General features: G+C 42.8%; 2 protein-coding genes across 2 annotated transcripts; one reads left to right on the forward strand and one right to left on the reverse strand.

The window, feature by feature from the left end:
• Positions 1-501: 501 nt before the first annotated feature.
• On the reverse strand, positions 502-6,492 carry kctd9a (potassium channel tetramerization domain containing 9a). The gene is made up of 12 exons (XM_071920428.2): positions 6,307-6,492; positions 5,853-5,974; positions 5,725-5,768; positions 5,510-5,606; positions 5,313-5,371; positions 5,076-5,204; positions 4,813-4,880; positions 4,619-4,714; positions 4,370-4,519; positions 3,767-3,872; positions 3,550-3,683; positions 502-2,166 (listed from the first exon to the last, which is right to left on the reverse strand). Exons 1-12 carry the CDS (start codon positions 6,352-6,354, stop codon positions 2,050-2,052), a joined length of 1,170 nt encoding a protein of 389 aa, XP_071776529.1. The 5' UTR covers positions 6,355-6,492; the 3' UTR covers positions 502-2,049.
• A 524-nt stretch (positions 6,493-7,016) lies between these two features.
• ankrd39 (ankyrin repeat domain 39) lies at positions 7,017-9,507 on the forward strand. The gene is made up of 4 exons (XM_071920439.2): positions 7,017-7,399; positions 7,618-7,721; positions 7,815-8,018; positions 8,131-9,507. Exons 1-4 carry the CDS (start codon positions 7,306-7,308, stop codon positions 8,275-8,277), a joined length of 549 nt encoding a protein of 182 aa, XP_071776540.1. The 5' UTR covers positions 7,017-7,305; the 3' UTR covers positions 8,278-9,507.
• Positions 9,508-15,839: the final 6,332 nt, after the last annotated feature.

Consider the following 15,839-nt stretch of genomic DNA (forward strand, 5'->3'; position numbering starts at 1 on the left):
TCATGGAAATATTAACATATTTACATTAATCTAACATTGACCTAGAATATTAATTAGGATATGAATAGGATACTAAAAATGATGTGATCATGCTGCCATGCTAGCATTACTTACGTCAGCATGCATTTTGAGTTGACCTAAGTGCTGTTAGAATCCTCTACCCACGATGCTTGTTCAGTGTCAAAAGTGAGGTTTTGCTAGGTGTCAAAAGGGCGTAAGTGTTGTTACGCCCTTTTGGCAGCAAACAAAACCCTACTTTTACTGTTACGGCTTTCAGTTTTTGTTTAATTAAAACTTATGGGTCATGATTTCAGTTGTGTCCTTTTGGCACTGAAAAGATCTCACTGAGACCTTTCAACTGATATATAATACTCATATTCACCCAAAATCGCACTTACGCCCCTCCAAGCCCTCGATATGTATCTAGAGAGGTACAATAGATACTAATTTATTTGCAACTAAGACACACAATAATGACGACAGATGACAAACTTATTCATCTTCATAGCAGTTTATTTATAACAGTCATTTATGGAAATATATTTCCGTGGTCAAGTGCAATAATTATAGACAGGGAGGACTACACCACACCCTGTCTTAAAGAAACTAACCTTTGCCCCATATCAGGTAAGATGTATCAAAATAAATAACCGTAGCTCTTACATTGATTTTCACACTCAAGGTGAAACACACTACATGATTGCCTTCATCGTTCATTCTCACAGGCAGGGTACCTAGTATTGAACTGAGTGAATAATATTGCATCTGAAAAGCTTGGAGCTACAGCTAGAGAAACTTCACCAGTCCAGGACGAGTACAGCTCTTCGAACATGCAAACAGACGCTTTCCAGCAAGAACTGAAATGAGATTGTTCCTTGACAAACACAGTGCAGCAACAAGTTACAACATCTGACGACTCCAATGACTTTTGGATGTTTTGGAAGCACTGGATTTGATTTACATTAGATTACAAGCACCATACATTTTTGGTGAAAAGGTATAACGTGTTACAATTTCAACACATCTGTGCAAAGCGGGAGTTGAAAGAGTGATTAAATGCTTTACATGGAGCATGTTTCCAGGCAATCACACTTCTCCCGACTGGGTGGAACATGACTGACAAAATTAACATCTCACATTAACACTGCCTTCCGTTAAAAGCACAAAGAGTTGGATTATTTGCTCATATTTAGGTATAAGGAATAATGAGTAACATATACATACTTGACAATAAGCAAAGCCACAGTGAAATGCATGCAATTATAGATCAGTCATACACAGGGTAAAAAAAGAGGTAGATTCACAGAGCGCAAAACGAGGGAAAGCTTTTCAAGTAAGCTATATTCAAAAGTAGGAAAGGAGAAAACTCACAGCTGTAAATGATGTATTGCATACACAAGTTGTGCTGAAAACTAGTCCTGTAGCATAGTTTTGCGGTGCGCTAACAGCACTTTTAGCCATTCAGACTGTGCTATTGTATGGCTTTGGCTTGCATCGCTTCCTTTCAACACATTGTCTCCAGCAAAAATAAATTACATAGTTTGAGAAGAACATACAGTTACACACTTATTGGTAACTGGACCCCTTCATTTCTGCAGCATCGAGTGAAGCTCGTTACATTGAACTTTACTGCACACAGATAATCCGATAATCTTTGCCTCCCAGTAATGTGTCAAGTAATACGAAATGAATATAAACTACGTAAAACATTAAATGAACATAGTTACTGGATTGCATCCAGACATCTTTACATACACTAGGAATATTACTTTGTTTTGGTGACGAATGCAGACGCAGTTGAACATTTAAACATATCCTACCGTAAAAACATACATGGATAACCCTGGATAAACTCTAGTGCAAGATATTTAAAGCTAACATAATATAGGGGGAATGCCAGGGATGTGCATACAACGACCTGTACTGCCAACAGGTACAGAGAGATTGATAGTAAGTGGGGAAGTGGGATAGGCTGACTAGAGAGTAGAGGAGCCAAGCATTAAAGAAGCCAGCTGGGGCCCAGACTGAACTTGCGGGGGTGTGCTGGAGTTATCTGACGCTCTGCGACATGTGTAGCGGCGTCAGCATCTCTTCAAATATGGCTCCTTTCACGTTGGACCCTCTCAGGTTGGCTTCTTGTAGATCACAGCCGGACAGGTCACAGTTCTGCAAAAAGCAAGCAGGGACAAAATGATAAACCGGGATTAAATGGATTTAATTAGTTAGGGCACTCAGATGGACTCCTGTGCAATATGCTCACAGACCCACCTTGCTTTAAAAGTTGCAACGTAACTGGAGAAAAGGCTTTCTGAAAGGCTGTCAATATTTTCCACTGCACATACCACAAGCTTTTCAATGAATCATTTCCATTCCACTGGGAACATACAGAGAGCGCCTAAAATATATCTCTCCGTGGGGCTCAATTCAATAAATGAGCACTTACTGCAACTATGCCTTACAAGCCACTTCTGCCTTAAAATTTAAACTTTAGCGTATTCTATTATGAATGTTGCACTGAAGTGGTTGGAAGGATATTTACAGCTTCACAGACAATGTTTCCTGCCAAGGTACCGGGGCCAAAAAACACAATGTCATTTTATGCCAGAGAAATGAAGAAATGAAAATTGAGTATGAGAATTACCACTGAAATACACAAAGTTAACCTTTGGTTCAACAAACTATTCCTCAGTATGAAGGAGCGGTTAGGCTGATATGCACTCATCAAGGGAAAGTCCACCCTAAAGCCCTCTAGCTAAAACCTACAGCCAAAATTTCCAATTACTTTTTTTAAACAGAAATTTCCGGTTAAAAAGAGTTTTTTAGGGTTTTGTACCTGTTATTTGTCATGCAGTGTTTGCTGACTGCAAGGCACGAGCAGTTTAGGGCTAGCTTTGTTTGACTGGTAAAAATATCTGTCTCATCTCTGGTTTAATAGAAGTTTATTTTCCTCCACCTCCTGCACAGAGGGGGCCCAGGCCTGCCTTTCAGTCATGGTGACGCCAAGTTTAAATTGTCAGATATGCAACAAAATAAATTCAGGTTTTTTCCACATCCTAAAATTGATTGGAACACTTCCATTCATTCCTGAAATGAACCTCTTAAACAGGACAACCTAAGGCAGAAAAGCCATTCAATTCCAATAAAGATACTAAAATTAAATCCATGTTATCCATTGTATTAATTGGTTATTTATTTAACAGGGATAGCGCATACTAATATATTGCACCAGAGTTAATAAAGATAGTTTTTTCTGTTGCCCCTGGGCCTTGGGAAAGACATTGTTGCGTTCAACCTTGCGTAACTTAATATTGGGGATATTGCTTCTGAGCCATCTTTGGTGAAGTTGTTTCTGGTAAACATCAGGGTTCACAAACACAAAGATATCGCAAAATCTATAATCCAATTTATTCAGATCTACTTTGTTTAATCCTTTTTGTTCCCTGCAGCTACTCCCCAGGAGGTTGCTGTAAATAAGAATGTCTTCTGAGTCAACCTGCCTGGTTAAATAAGGGTTTATCAACATAATCCCCTCTGATAGCCTCAACTTACCTCGAGATCAGTCCCTGCTAAAGTGGCGCCCCGCAGGTTACAGTTCTTCAGCTTGGCATTTTTGAGAGTGGCCACACGCAGGTTGATACCGGTCATCTGGCTTCCTTCCATGTCAACTCCTTTCAGATTAGCACCTAATTACAACAACATTTTGCTTAAAACAAGGTTATAACTGTGGGACCACCTCCTCCTAAATTAAGCAATGTGATGGATTTACCCTCCAGGTTGGCCTTCAGTCCAGATGGATCCTCAAAATTGCATCCTTTGAGAGAAGCCCCCTCGGCATTGGAACAGAGCATCTTCACCCCTTGTAAGTTTGCACCCTTCAGCAGAGAAACCAAACATCATCAGTATTCACAGTGTCTTTCTGTATCTGGAAATATTAAGCAACCCCCTACAGCGGATTCTGCTTCCCAGCGATGTCATCAGGCAGAGGACAAAATAACAGGCTGCTTGGTTGTTAACATATTTTGACAATATGGAGTGAATTTGAGAGTAGATGTGTGCCTTGAGTGATCAAGTTTGTCCAGTTAATGGGAAACGAGTGCAGGTCAAGAATAGAATGACTTCCTCCACGCCGATGAGAAGGCAGGAGGTGTGAAGTGGCCAAATACCAAAAACAATAGCAGTTGTTCACCAGGAGGAAGGCCAGGAATTAAAAATAAAAAAAAGTTTGTGTGTGCCGCACCACAAAAATGACAGACAGAACTGTTCTCTTGCCTTAAATGAACCACTTTAAGAGTGCATTCCCCACTTGGTGCATGTCTGCTGGTATGAATGAATTATTCAGTGGTGGCGAGGAAAGAGTTTTCAGACTCACATCCAGGTTGGCCCCAGACAGATCGGCCCGCTCCAGATTGGAACAGCATAGGTTGGCATGTGTCAGGTTGCAGCGGCTGAGGTTTGCCATCTTGAAATTGATGTAGCGCAGGTCGAGCCGAGAGAGATCAGCCCCGCTGAAATTAAGACCCTAAAAACGGTAATCAAAAGTGTCAATCATTAACTCGGCCTGATGTTATCATGGTAGACATTGTATTTGGTGTCAAGTCTTATCTTCCACCAGCTGTACCTGGCAACGGAGCTCTGACTTGGTGGGTGTGGCCAGTAGAAAACGAACAAACTCCTTTCGGGAAATGGGAGAGTGGTCTTCAGGTGGCTGCGAGTTCTGGTTTAAAAAAAACAATCATGTGGCAAGTCAACAAACAGTCAAGGGAGTATTCACATTACTAATGCATATTACCCATCTTCCACACTTCAGATTACCTTTATTGCTACTTCCAGCTGTTCTGCAAGCTGCTCAATTCCAAAGAAGCGAGCCTCCTCTAGGACACCTGCAAGACAGTTCAGACAGTGCTACCAACCTGGACTCATTTTCAATTTTTTATCAAGGAATTACTGTGGCATAAACCACAGGGGTGACTTCATTCAGTGAGTCTGATCAGATGAATTCAGCAGACTTCTGTGAGTGTGATCAAGTCTCAGGACTAGGCATGCAAGACTGTAGAAGTAAAAAAGGCCAGACTTACCCCGTATATTGATGCCTTCATTGACAATGAGCTGACCGTGTCTCAAGTAGTTGAGAATAGGCTCAAAGTATTCGGGGCTGCGGTCGATTAGGTAAGCCCCATGCTCGTCCTGCTTGTTCCCCCACACATCTAGAGCAAAGGTAGAGGCTCACGTGACCCGTTCTAACAGATGGGTCACAGAAAAAAAAAAAAGATTACTGATTGGCTGGTCAGCTCTGTAGTCTAGTAGTAACTTACCCTTCTCTCTGAACATGTGGGCAAGCATACTCTCTGGCTCCTTGCTGACCAAGGTGCTCCTGCACACGAGATAGAAAAGTTCTTATGAGGGCCAAGATAACTAAAGAGGAACAAAATCGATCCCATGAACAGACGTAATTACCGTGGAACCAGAATCCTAAGTTTACAGTGAGCACAGTGATTAGGACCACACTTACCTGGTGGTGGTGAAGATACGACCACCAATATTGAGGGTCAACCAATCAGTGTGTGCTCCAGGGTGATCGGATGTAACCTTGACTTCATTCTGAGGGTCTGAAATGAAAGAAGATGAAGAGCAAAAGACTCTGAGATCTGCATTCTTTCATTATTCATTGGACTCAAGTGAGTTATTTTCAAGCAGACCAGGAGAAAAGATGATGACAACACTCACCAATAAATGGATCTCCCTCTGAGACATACAGCACGTCGTCATCTCTGTAAAAAGGACAGACACACAATGAGTGAATATGCTCATAATGTGCTTAGCAACATATTAATCATCCTCTATGTTTAGGTTACCTGATGAGGGCAATGTCATCTATGAGACCACCCTTTCCATTGTATAAACAGGAGGCTCTGATTCCTAACTTATTGCTTGCTACCGATAATAGGTCAGACAAGGTCCCGTACACTGCTACAACCTAAAAGGAGAAGAGAAAATGACATTGGGGTTTTGTCTGAATCTGACAAACTCTGAAACACAATGGGTCATTCCTGTTTACTATAATATTACTGATTGGTTAAGTTAGCGTTGCAAGAAGGAGCAGCTACGTTTATGGACAGGCCATGTGAAAATATGCCTTTTAAAACCAACATATTTGTAAACAACATAATCTGTTGGCAGCATTAAACTTCACTTAATATTGTTTATAACAGTTATGAAGTGTACAATGAAACGCGTCTGCTCTGTAGAATAGGCCAGTCATTCTGCGGCCCAAGCTACATTTCGCAAACTAGCAAACTACTTACGCACCTTGCCATTTTTAGACGTCCCGTTAACAAATAAGGTAACTCTTCTCATTCTTTAGGCGCTTTGGCTGTGAGTAGCTTGTTACAATTTCAATGAAAACGTAACGTTTGCTAGCTAACCCTTGCTAGCTAACCCTTGCTTGCCGGGGATCAAGCTGGCTAGCTAGCTGCACCAGACAACAACACGAGACTGATGCTGCCTTCAGGTGCTGTCGCAAATACAACAATTGCTACTAGAGCGTATGGTAAAGGCGACTGAGAAAGTTTGAACGATACCCGAGTTGCCAATGTGTAACGTTCAGATGACAGAGAGCATGAGAGCCAACAACCAACAATTGGTGGTAAAGTGATGTATGCAACAACTTCTAGATAATAAATAACAAAACATTAATTAAAAGCCTCATGCGCATTTTCTTCTTCCTTCTACCGCTGCAGCACAAATGAGCTCTGTGACACTTTATTTCTAAAATAAAGCAACAGCCGCCAAAATACAGTTTTGTTACAGAGTCCACTGTGTTATTATTTTTACAGACACGCGCATGAATCATACAGGCATGAATACGCGACAAGACTCTACGACGTCCGACCGCGGGGAGCTCCTGAAGGCAGCATCGATACAGAAGGTACGTTCGTTTCATACGTCGGATCGCAAAAGGATCTGCAGACCGGTGCACACGTTTGCTATCACGAATAACCGGAGACAATGATTTTTTATTCGGATTTTATGCTTATATCAGAACTGCCCGCGTTGTTTTTAACGTTACATTCTGTTACTTTATGCATTTATTGTCTTCCCAACTTCATGTATGACTTGGGTGTCGGCAAGCTAGTCCAGTTGGTGGTGGTAATGCACCAGCAAGTTGCCGCCCACTGAAAATAGTAAAGGTAGAAGAAGAAACCCGGAAACCACACTATCCCCAACATAAGCAGCTACTTTTACACTTAAAACTCACGCCCAGCTTCAATTTAGGTCTATTTTCGCCCTGTTTTTGTCAGTTACACCATGGCGTCTGATCGAGAGCATTGTTCGTGCTGTTCCCATCAAGTTTCCTCACCTAGTGTTCACCAGACGTTGAATGAAATGGACTTTGAAAGAGGTTAGCATCCATACAAGCCAGCTGAGGTTGTCAGTCATGGTGTGTTCAGGTGGCCTGTGTCATCAGTAAACTTGTTCATTTTAACATTACCTCTTTATCATTCATGACACACTGGACTTCCTCCCAATGCACACAGTAGCAGAGTCATTTCACTTTTGAGTTAATGAGTGGAGTACACTGCTTTGTTGTGATAACTAAACTGTCATTCACACATGCAGGTATCTGGTCTGCTGCGATGGATGGGGACTTGGAGAGGGTCAAGTCGTTGGTCCAGAGAGGCACAGACCCGAACCTGAGAGACTCAGCCAGATACACTGCTTTGGTGAGGATACTGGGAAGGTGTCTAGATGTTTGACAGTGTCTGCTGTACTACTGGATCTAACTTCCTGAGTCATTTTGTGTGTTTTTGTTTCAGCACTATGCAAGCCGCAGCGATCGTCTTGCTGTATGCGAGTTTCTTCTAGAGAGCGGTGCTTGTGCCTCTCCCCAGACGCCAGGCGGTGCCACGCCACTCCATCGATCAGCTTACTGCGGTCATCTGGATGTGGTTAGACTCCTGCTGCGCTACAGGGCAGATCCACTGCTCTGTGATGACGACGGAGCGTCCCCCTTACATAAGGTAGGCCTACTGTGGCTGCAGCACGACAGCAATAGCAATATCACAATAAAACCTTTGCAGAGAAGTATTTTGATCATCATTTCACTGGTGCCTGTGTGTGTTGGATGAGCAGGCTGCAGAACGGGGTCATGAACGGGTGTGTGAGCTGCTTGTTGAGCGCTGCCCGTCCCTCCGGAGCCAGGTGAACAAGAAGCTGCAGCTGCCCTACCAGCTGGCACCCGAGGGTCCCCTGCAGGATCTCTTAAAACCACCACGGTGACGGGAGACACATTGGGAGTCTGTATTGAGCGAGACCAAACAAATGATGTGATCTCAAAATGGACTGTAACAGCAGGCGAGGTCTACTCCGGTCGTGATTACACCCAGATTGACTGGGATGCTGTCAGTGGTAAATTTGGCTGCTTTTTCTCCACAACCGAGCCTCATCTGTGTGCCGTGGAAAGGAACTGGGTACACACCACCATTTATAACCTTAACACCATGAGCCTCATTGCGTTATTGATTTCTCCTTAGTTTACTGCTTGTGTAATAAACATAACTCCTACACCACAGAAATGTGGAAAACTTGCCAAATACCTACAAGGTCTAAGGTTGGTTGCTGCTGCACTTTTGTACCAGATGACTCACAAAAGGAATACTGTGGCCATGGTGCATACAGTAGTGCATTAATACAGTTGAAATTGGTGGTGAAATGAAGGATAATGCCATGTTCAAGAGGTAAAGATGGCAGCCATTTTCAAATGTTTCTTGATCATTGACCATCATGAAAAGGCCCTTCACATGAAAACAGAGCAACAGTATTTCAGCTTATGTGTTAGAGAATGGCAACTGAAAATGCTTAGGTTGTGTTTGCGAGCTGAGTAGTGAACAGATGTGATCGATTTCTGTGGGAGAATGAAATGAATATTCCTCCCAGTCCCACGTTGCCGTTTTTTAAAGGTGGTGTTACTGGCTGAATCCCAGTGTCCAGACATTGACAAACAATGTGCAGGCACACTGAGCTGTATTGTGCGTTTGTTAATGATTTTTCTGTGGGGTGCGTTGGGCTGCCACATAAACAGATTCCCAAGTTCACTGCAAGTCTGCAAGGGAGGAGCAGGCATAAAGATTCAGCTACTAGTTGACTAGGTGATTTATGGGACGGAGCTGCAGTCGAGGTCAAAAGGCACAGAGTCCTGACTCTTTGTGTGCTTAACTCTTTGGGAATTACTCCACTTACATGAACAATATGTGTATGAATTGATTCATAAAGGAACAAAATGAATAGAAATAAAAGTCTTAAGTGAATTTGTGTTTTCTGTTTCCTCAAGTGTATCAGCAGTGGGACAGTGGGTATTTATGTTTTAGCTCCAACATATGGAGCCACATAGCATCTGAAAGAATGCTCAGTGTCTCACCAGCTGCTTACAGGTGCATAAAGGATGATGGCTTCCTGGGTTGATGTCGTTCGGTCCTCCCAGGCAATCCCACAGTGCATTCGCTCTGCCTCTTACACTCTACCCAAAATAGCTTTGGAGAGCATTAATCATTGATTGCTTTGCAACATGGGACGAGTGTGAGAAAGCAAATTGTGTTTAAACAAGAGGCCGGCATCTTGCCTGCCTTTGGTTCGCTGTTAAATTTTGCATTGCAGCTTTAGAGTGATCCTGGATATATTTTTTACTCCGATGCAGCTGGTCTCAACCTGCAGGGGGAGCCATTGTTTTACAAGCAGCAATTGGTTTTCCTAGTCATCAGGTCTGTCTGCAATTTTCACAGGCTGCTATGCTAATAGACCATGTGAAAAAAAAAAAATAAAGCTGGCAGCTCCCATGGATTGACCTCATTCAGTCCTCCCAGCGCTCTGCTGGAACACTAAACAGAGGAACTGTTGGAAAGAGGGAAAGGCCTCAGTGTAGCTGTCACAGCTGATGGCAAGGCATCATGGTTAGGCAACACCAGGGTGCCAAATGATATGTGCCACTGTTCTTGGCAGTTAAGACTGTTGGTATTAAGCAATACAGAGCAGCAAACTTTCCATTGTTCCCAAGGACTACTAATAAAACCAGTTCATCTTGGCACATCAGTATCATTAGACCTGACATGTTCTAATTTGTCTGTTAGAGAAGTTGGTGGCGTCTCAGCCTACATTCTTGCAAGCAACAACTGAGACATTCGACATGGATTCTGTCAAAAAAAAGTCACTTTGTCCATTTTACCACTTTGCTTCAACATGCCCTCTAGGTGTGGTAACTTTCTGGATGACCAGTAAGAAAGGTGCTGTCTCTTAGTATCTACTGTTGCTGGCAAAAGCATGTCTACTATTTCTAAACTGGCTAGAGCGAATGCTGATGGTTGACAGTCTTTCCATTTTTGGAGGGGTAATGACATCAAACCAGGCAACTGGCAGCTTTAAGCACATGGTCCATTAATCTGGAAACTCTGGCTCCTAATTTGTTTTAACTGCTGTTTCAGATACCGCTTTATGTGTGTCATTTTGGCCTGTGAGGGAACATTTAGCACAATTAAATAATAGTTTCCCTAACACCTCAACGCGCTTCATAGGTCATTCTAAAGAAAATTGTTTTGTAGGAATACTACTGTGATTAGTCTAAACTTTAATTTAAAAGGAATACCCAAGTTATGAGCTTCTCTCTCTCTTACTAATCTGATTGAGATGATTCATGCTCTCTCAGGTTATCAAAAGCAGGACACAAATATTTACATGCAGAGAGACCAGAAAGGATGGAAGCCTGGGGGCGAATGAATGATGTTGATGTTTCAGTATCTGCTCAAACGGATGGGAAGACTTTCAACTATGTCTCACATACTTTCTCATTCAAAGCAGGCTGAATGAGTAACACATGCGCGCCCAGAGACAGATACCCTGTCTCTCGTCCCCAGTCGTCTCCGCAGTCGGCGTAAATGTGCGCTCGCGACAGAAACCGCTCGCTGCAGTCTGAGGAACTTTCATTGGGTCCGCTGGTGGGTGGTGTTTCCATTGCAACCTTCAAACCACATCCAGTGCCGTGACTGGAGGGGTGCCAGGCCACATCTGGAGCTCATTGCAGCTGACGCCACACTGCACAAGGAGATGGGGTGGGTTGGGGGGCTGGGGGGGTTCAGCTCCGAGAACCAGGCCAAGAGAGCTGTTTACACTCAGTGACAAGCACCTCCTTCCACGCAGCTAAAGAGCTGTTGCTAAAACCACCCGACTTGAATGCCCCATGTCAGCGATATTAATTGCTCAGCCTTTTTTTCCATCGGTTGGTAGATATCGTTTGTTTGTTTGCTTTTTTCAAATGGCATGAAAAACAAAGCATATTCTGCTATTTGAATTAGCCCACTAATTTCGACTGGCGCTCAGGCTATCACACCCAATCACAGCACCCACCGACTGTTCCTCTGCCAGGTTCTATGTAATATAATCAAAGTTGATGTCTTAGATTTGCTTGCAGTGAGCAAGTTAATGAAAACCCTATGTGTCACTGGGTAAAACTGGAGGAATGTTAAAGGGCCTCAGTCTTTTTTGATATTTTTTTCATGAGCTGGTTTGAATTTGAGAACTGCTTGCCCCCTTTATGTGGAAAAGCAATCAGAAACTGGCTCGTGTTGGGTGAAAATGAGCAGCTCCGTTGGAAAAAAAATAAAGACCTCCTTTCACCCTCTTTGTTTTCTTTCAAACGGCTATGCTACTAAAGCAGCGTATTGTCAATAGAGATGTTACTGCCAGTGATCTCCAGGATGTTTCGTGCTGTATTTCTCAGAATGTGACCTGTGATTTTCATGCCTATAGCTTTTGAAAGCTTTCAAGTAATGTGAGGACTTAGGGAGGACTCCACAAGACGAGGAATTTGGATTACAGCTCTGTTTAGTGAGATTTATTTGGAAAGCAATGAAACTTCCTGGCCCTGGAACCCACTTCCACCATAATGAGCCCAAGTTAAACCAGGACTGGATGTTATTCCCCTCAAAAATAGAAGGTGGTCTGTGTGTGCCATGCTAGTGTGGAGTATTTGAAGTCAGTGCTACAACTCTATTTTAAACAGGGCTTTACTCTGTTGCTGCTGCCAGAGATTTAAGAAAGACTGAACTATGTATGATGGGAACATCTTGTCCTGTGTGCCTACATCTTCAGTTTGAGAATTGTTCTCAAGCGGACAAAATCTAATAAACAACAAAAAATGACTGTTACTGAGTATTTCTCTGTATATTTCGTAACACAAAAAAATAATTCAAAGTCATATTCCACAGTGTATCCTAAAGCTCATCGTGTTTTATTGTGCCATATGTCGGTTTTCTTTGTTTTGGTTGCATTGTCGACAAGTAATACCTGAAGGTGTGTTTGCATGGATAAATGGGTCTGGTCCTTGTGTCCACCTGTACAAGACTAGAGCCATTCCCTGGTCTCCCAGCTGCACTGGCAGAGCCCGAGTTCTCCTGAAGTAATCAGGTAAATGGCTGGCAGATGGGCACACATTAAGGAGTGGAGTTCCAGACACTGGCATGGAGGACCGCCCCATATTGTCTCATCTGCATTGGGTAGGTAGGAGTGTGTGTGTGTGTGTGTGTGTGTGTCGGGGGAGGCGGAGGGGTCTTGCTATAATCAAATCTACGGGAGCTGCTCCTCGGAGATCCTGCATAATCCAATTTAGGTCCACTCCCACTTCAAAGCAGCATGTTGTCTGATGATTGAAGTGATGTCGCAGATCTTACGCTCCCACTTTCCAGGTCAGAGGGTGACGAGAGCCAAGAGTCCAGGCTGCAGCTCGTCTCTCCCAGGCAATCAGCGGCGTGACTGTCAGACATGTCGAGCTTATCTCCTGATCAAGCCGAGAGCCATAAAAGACCTTGTGATGAATATTCTTTGAAGCCTTGATCAACATTTTGATTTATTTGATTAATATTTTGATGATAAAAAACAGACACTTCCTTTTATCCGTATTAGGATCCTCCAACCCTGTCAGTCTTGCATGTGGAGGACATGTCAGTGGGATTTGTCGGCTATAACGTGTTCCTGCAGCCAGTCCCTACATGCCTGGAATGAAATGGAAGTATATCTGGACAACATGCAAACTTCCTTAGTTGCATTGGCCGTTTGCACAGTTTCCCCCATATATCTCCTCCATGATGAGTTTCCATGACAAGTTTTCTCCAACAAATTGTGTTTAGCGCTCAGCAAAGATGTTAGCTTTTATTTCGGTGTTATTTGCACCAAAAGCAGAGGATATATTTGATGATGAAAATTCATTTTCTCGGATGGATGCTAAGTTGGATTCTTAAACTCTGGGCTGGATGCATAAGTTTCTTTTTATTGATTATGGAGATGTAATCTTCTCAAAAGCATGGCCACACAAGCAACCCATAATCTCTACTATATATGTCAGAGGGCAATAAATGAATCTGTTGGGATCATATATCTAGGTCCCATCAAACAAGAGTATGGTAATGACTCATCTTAACATGTATCATCTGCTGAATCTGTAATACTTAAGGAACTCTTAAGATCCATGTGCCACCTGTTTTAGCTGCACTTGTTGTGCTCCTTCACTATCCTTCACCCATTCTATTGAGCTTTTGTGTACATATTTTATTTTGCATGTTGTCTGTTTTACATGTTGTGTGTTTTGACTATGTGGTGTTTCTGACAATGGCTTGAGGATGCATGACAGTCTATTCAGCTGCTCACACACTAAGTCTTAGACAATATTCTTTTGGGAATCGTATAGAACAAGACTTTGTTAGTAAAGTTGACAGTAAAGTGGATTTTGCATGAGGAATGAGGGTTTAAGACTATAAGATCACATAACAAACAAAAAGGCTACTGGAGCCCATCCTGAAAGTGCAATTTCACTTTTATGTAACGTTTGTAGTTTTTGGCATAAATATACTGATGTGGGTTCATGATGAGTCAGCCACCTATTATACTGGCTTAGTATTGGTGGATGACTCATATATTCTTAGTGATATTCTCAGTGTCCCTCAGCTGCATTGTGCTTTCATTAGTTTAAAATTCCTAATTCAAACATATATGTCAACTAAAACCGAGCAACAGTGATATGATTTTTTTCCCTAATTTCTCTATTTTTTGTCATCATAGAGTGAGGTGGAAAAAATGCCAAATGCTGCTGGTGAACACACTGTGGGAAGAGCTAATGTCAGAGATTTAGTGTTAATTGAGGCATATTGAGGTGAGTGTTCTGGAAAATGTACCAAAATCATGTGTAGTAAAATTAAAAAATACCAATAAAAGACACTCTTGGAACACATTCAGAAGCCATAATGCAAAGAAAAGAAATAATATATTTTGAATGACATTTTAGGGTTGAAGGTTCAGGTGGTCAGAAAAAAACACTCAGGAGAACAGGATAAGAGTTAAAACTTCAACAAAAGCGGACATCTTTGGAATATCAGATTGGCTTTCATTCATGCACACTGTTCGAAACGGAGCACAATAGGTGAATAGCATGTATAGACAAGATGCAGGGTGGAAGTACTTGAAATACAAACATCTCTTCTCTTTTTTCTTTTTTTTTTTTTTTTTTTTACATACTCCTCATGCTGGGAGATTTGTCCTGCAGCTCTCTCTCTTCTGTTATTCAGACAAGGGAAATGTGGTTGGAATACAATAGAACGACAGAGCAAAATAGTTGCATCTAGTGATCATCATTCACGAGTAAAACAATGCAGCTGCTGGGTCACTTTCTACAGTAGCAAACAGCAAAACAGTCACAGCAGCAGAGACAAGACTCTCTTTCTGAGTAAATGAGCAGGGAATGCAGCAGCACGCTGCACATGTAATTGAACAAGATGATTACGCTGATGAACTAAGGCTCATGGAGGCGCACCGTCCCTCTGTCAGCAGGTGCCCGGCACACACTGGCCCATTCATATGCGCATTCCTGTCTCTCCACTTGCAGCCCAGCAGGTTCCTCCCGGGCCACTCAGGACAGGGGCTGACGCACACAAAGGGTCTTCAATCTGCCTCAGACAACAGCCAGCATAAAGGCCCGGAAAGCCACAACAGCGTTATGTCAAAGAGCGGGGTGGGGGTAGCGAGCGGAGCTTTGGGGGGGCCCGGTGCAGGACTGGGGCACCGCTGATGGATGGATGAGGGCTGGGCTCAGGCAACGTAGTGGAAGGACTGTCTGAGGTTTTTGCGCATAAAGACGGATATTTGTACTTGCCCGGTAACAATGGAATGCAAACAAGAAAAGGAAGGACAATCAAACACCACTTTGGGCTGTGAAGAAGCTGCTAGGGAAATCATCATGCAAAGCGTCCCCGGGCCAGATATTGTTCATTCTGAGCATTGCATGACTCGCTGTTTGTTCCCATGCTGATGTGTGGGTTTGCCTCCCTTCAGTTTGCTTTTTGCATAAGGTATTCCTGGCTTTAACAGTGTCCGGCACATTTCCTTACACTGAAAGGAAGAGAGGAGCGGTCAGAAATGCCCCACCTCATCTTGAAACAGACTGTATGTCTAGGCTAAGCTTTTGTCTACTGTGTCTCAGTGAGGGTTCAACTGACTCTGAGGCCTGCACAGTGCCAGGCCTATATCCCAAATAATGTACATGACTACACTCATTCAGCCCGTGTGAACAAACTGTGAAATATTTAACCCAACCCTTATGTCATTACAAGTTGAAAAAGTACCAGTCTGTTTAATTATTAAGAAATTCCATAAATTGCAAGGCTTTTATTTTATAGCTTTAGCTTAAGCCCCCTCAGTAAGTCAGCCTATATGTTTCTTGAGCGACCATGGCATGTAAACACCACACAGACAGGTTAATGATTGATGATGCATGCTTTTTGAAATAAACCCTAGATAGTTTTTGTTCT

This window comes from Centroberyx gerrardi, chromosome 8, assembly GCF_048128805.1.
Source record: "Centroberyx gerrardi isolate f3 chromosome 8, fCenGer3.hap1.cur.20231027, whole genome shotgun sequence".
NCBI lineage: Eukaryota > Metazoa > Chordata > Actinopteri > Beryciformes > Berycidae > Centroberyx > Centroberyx gerrardi.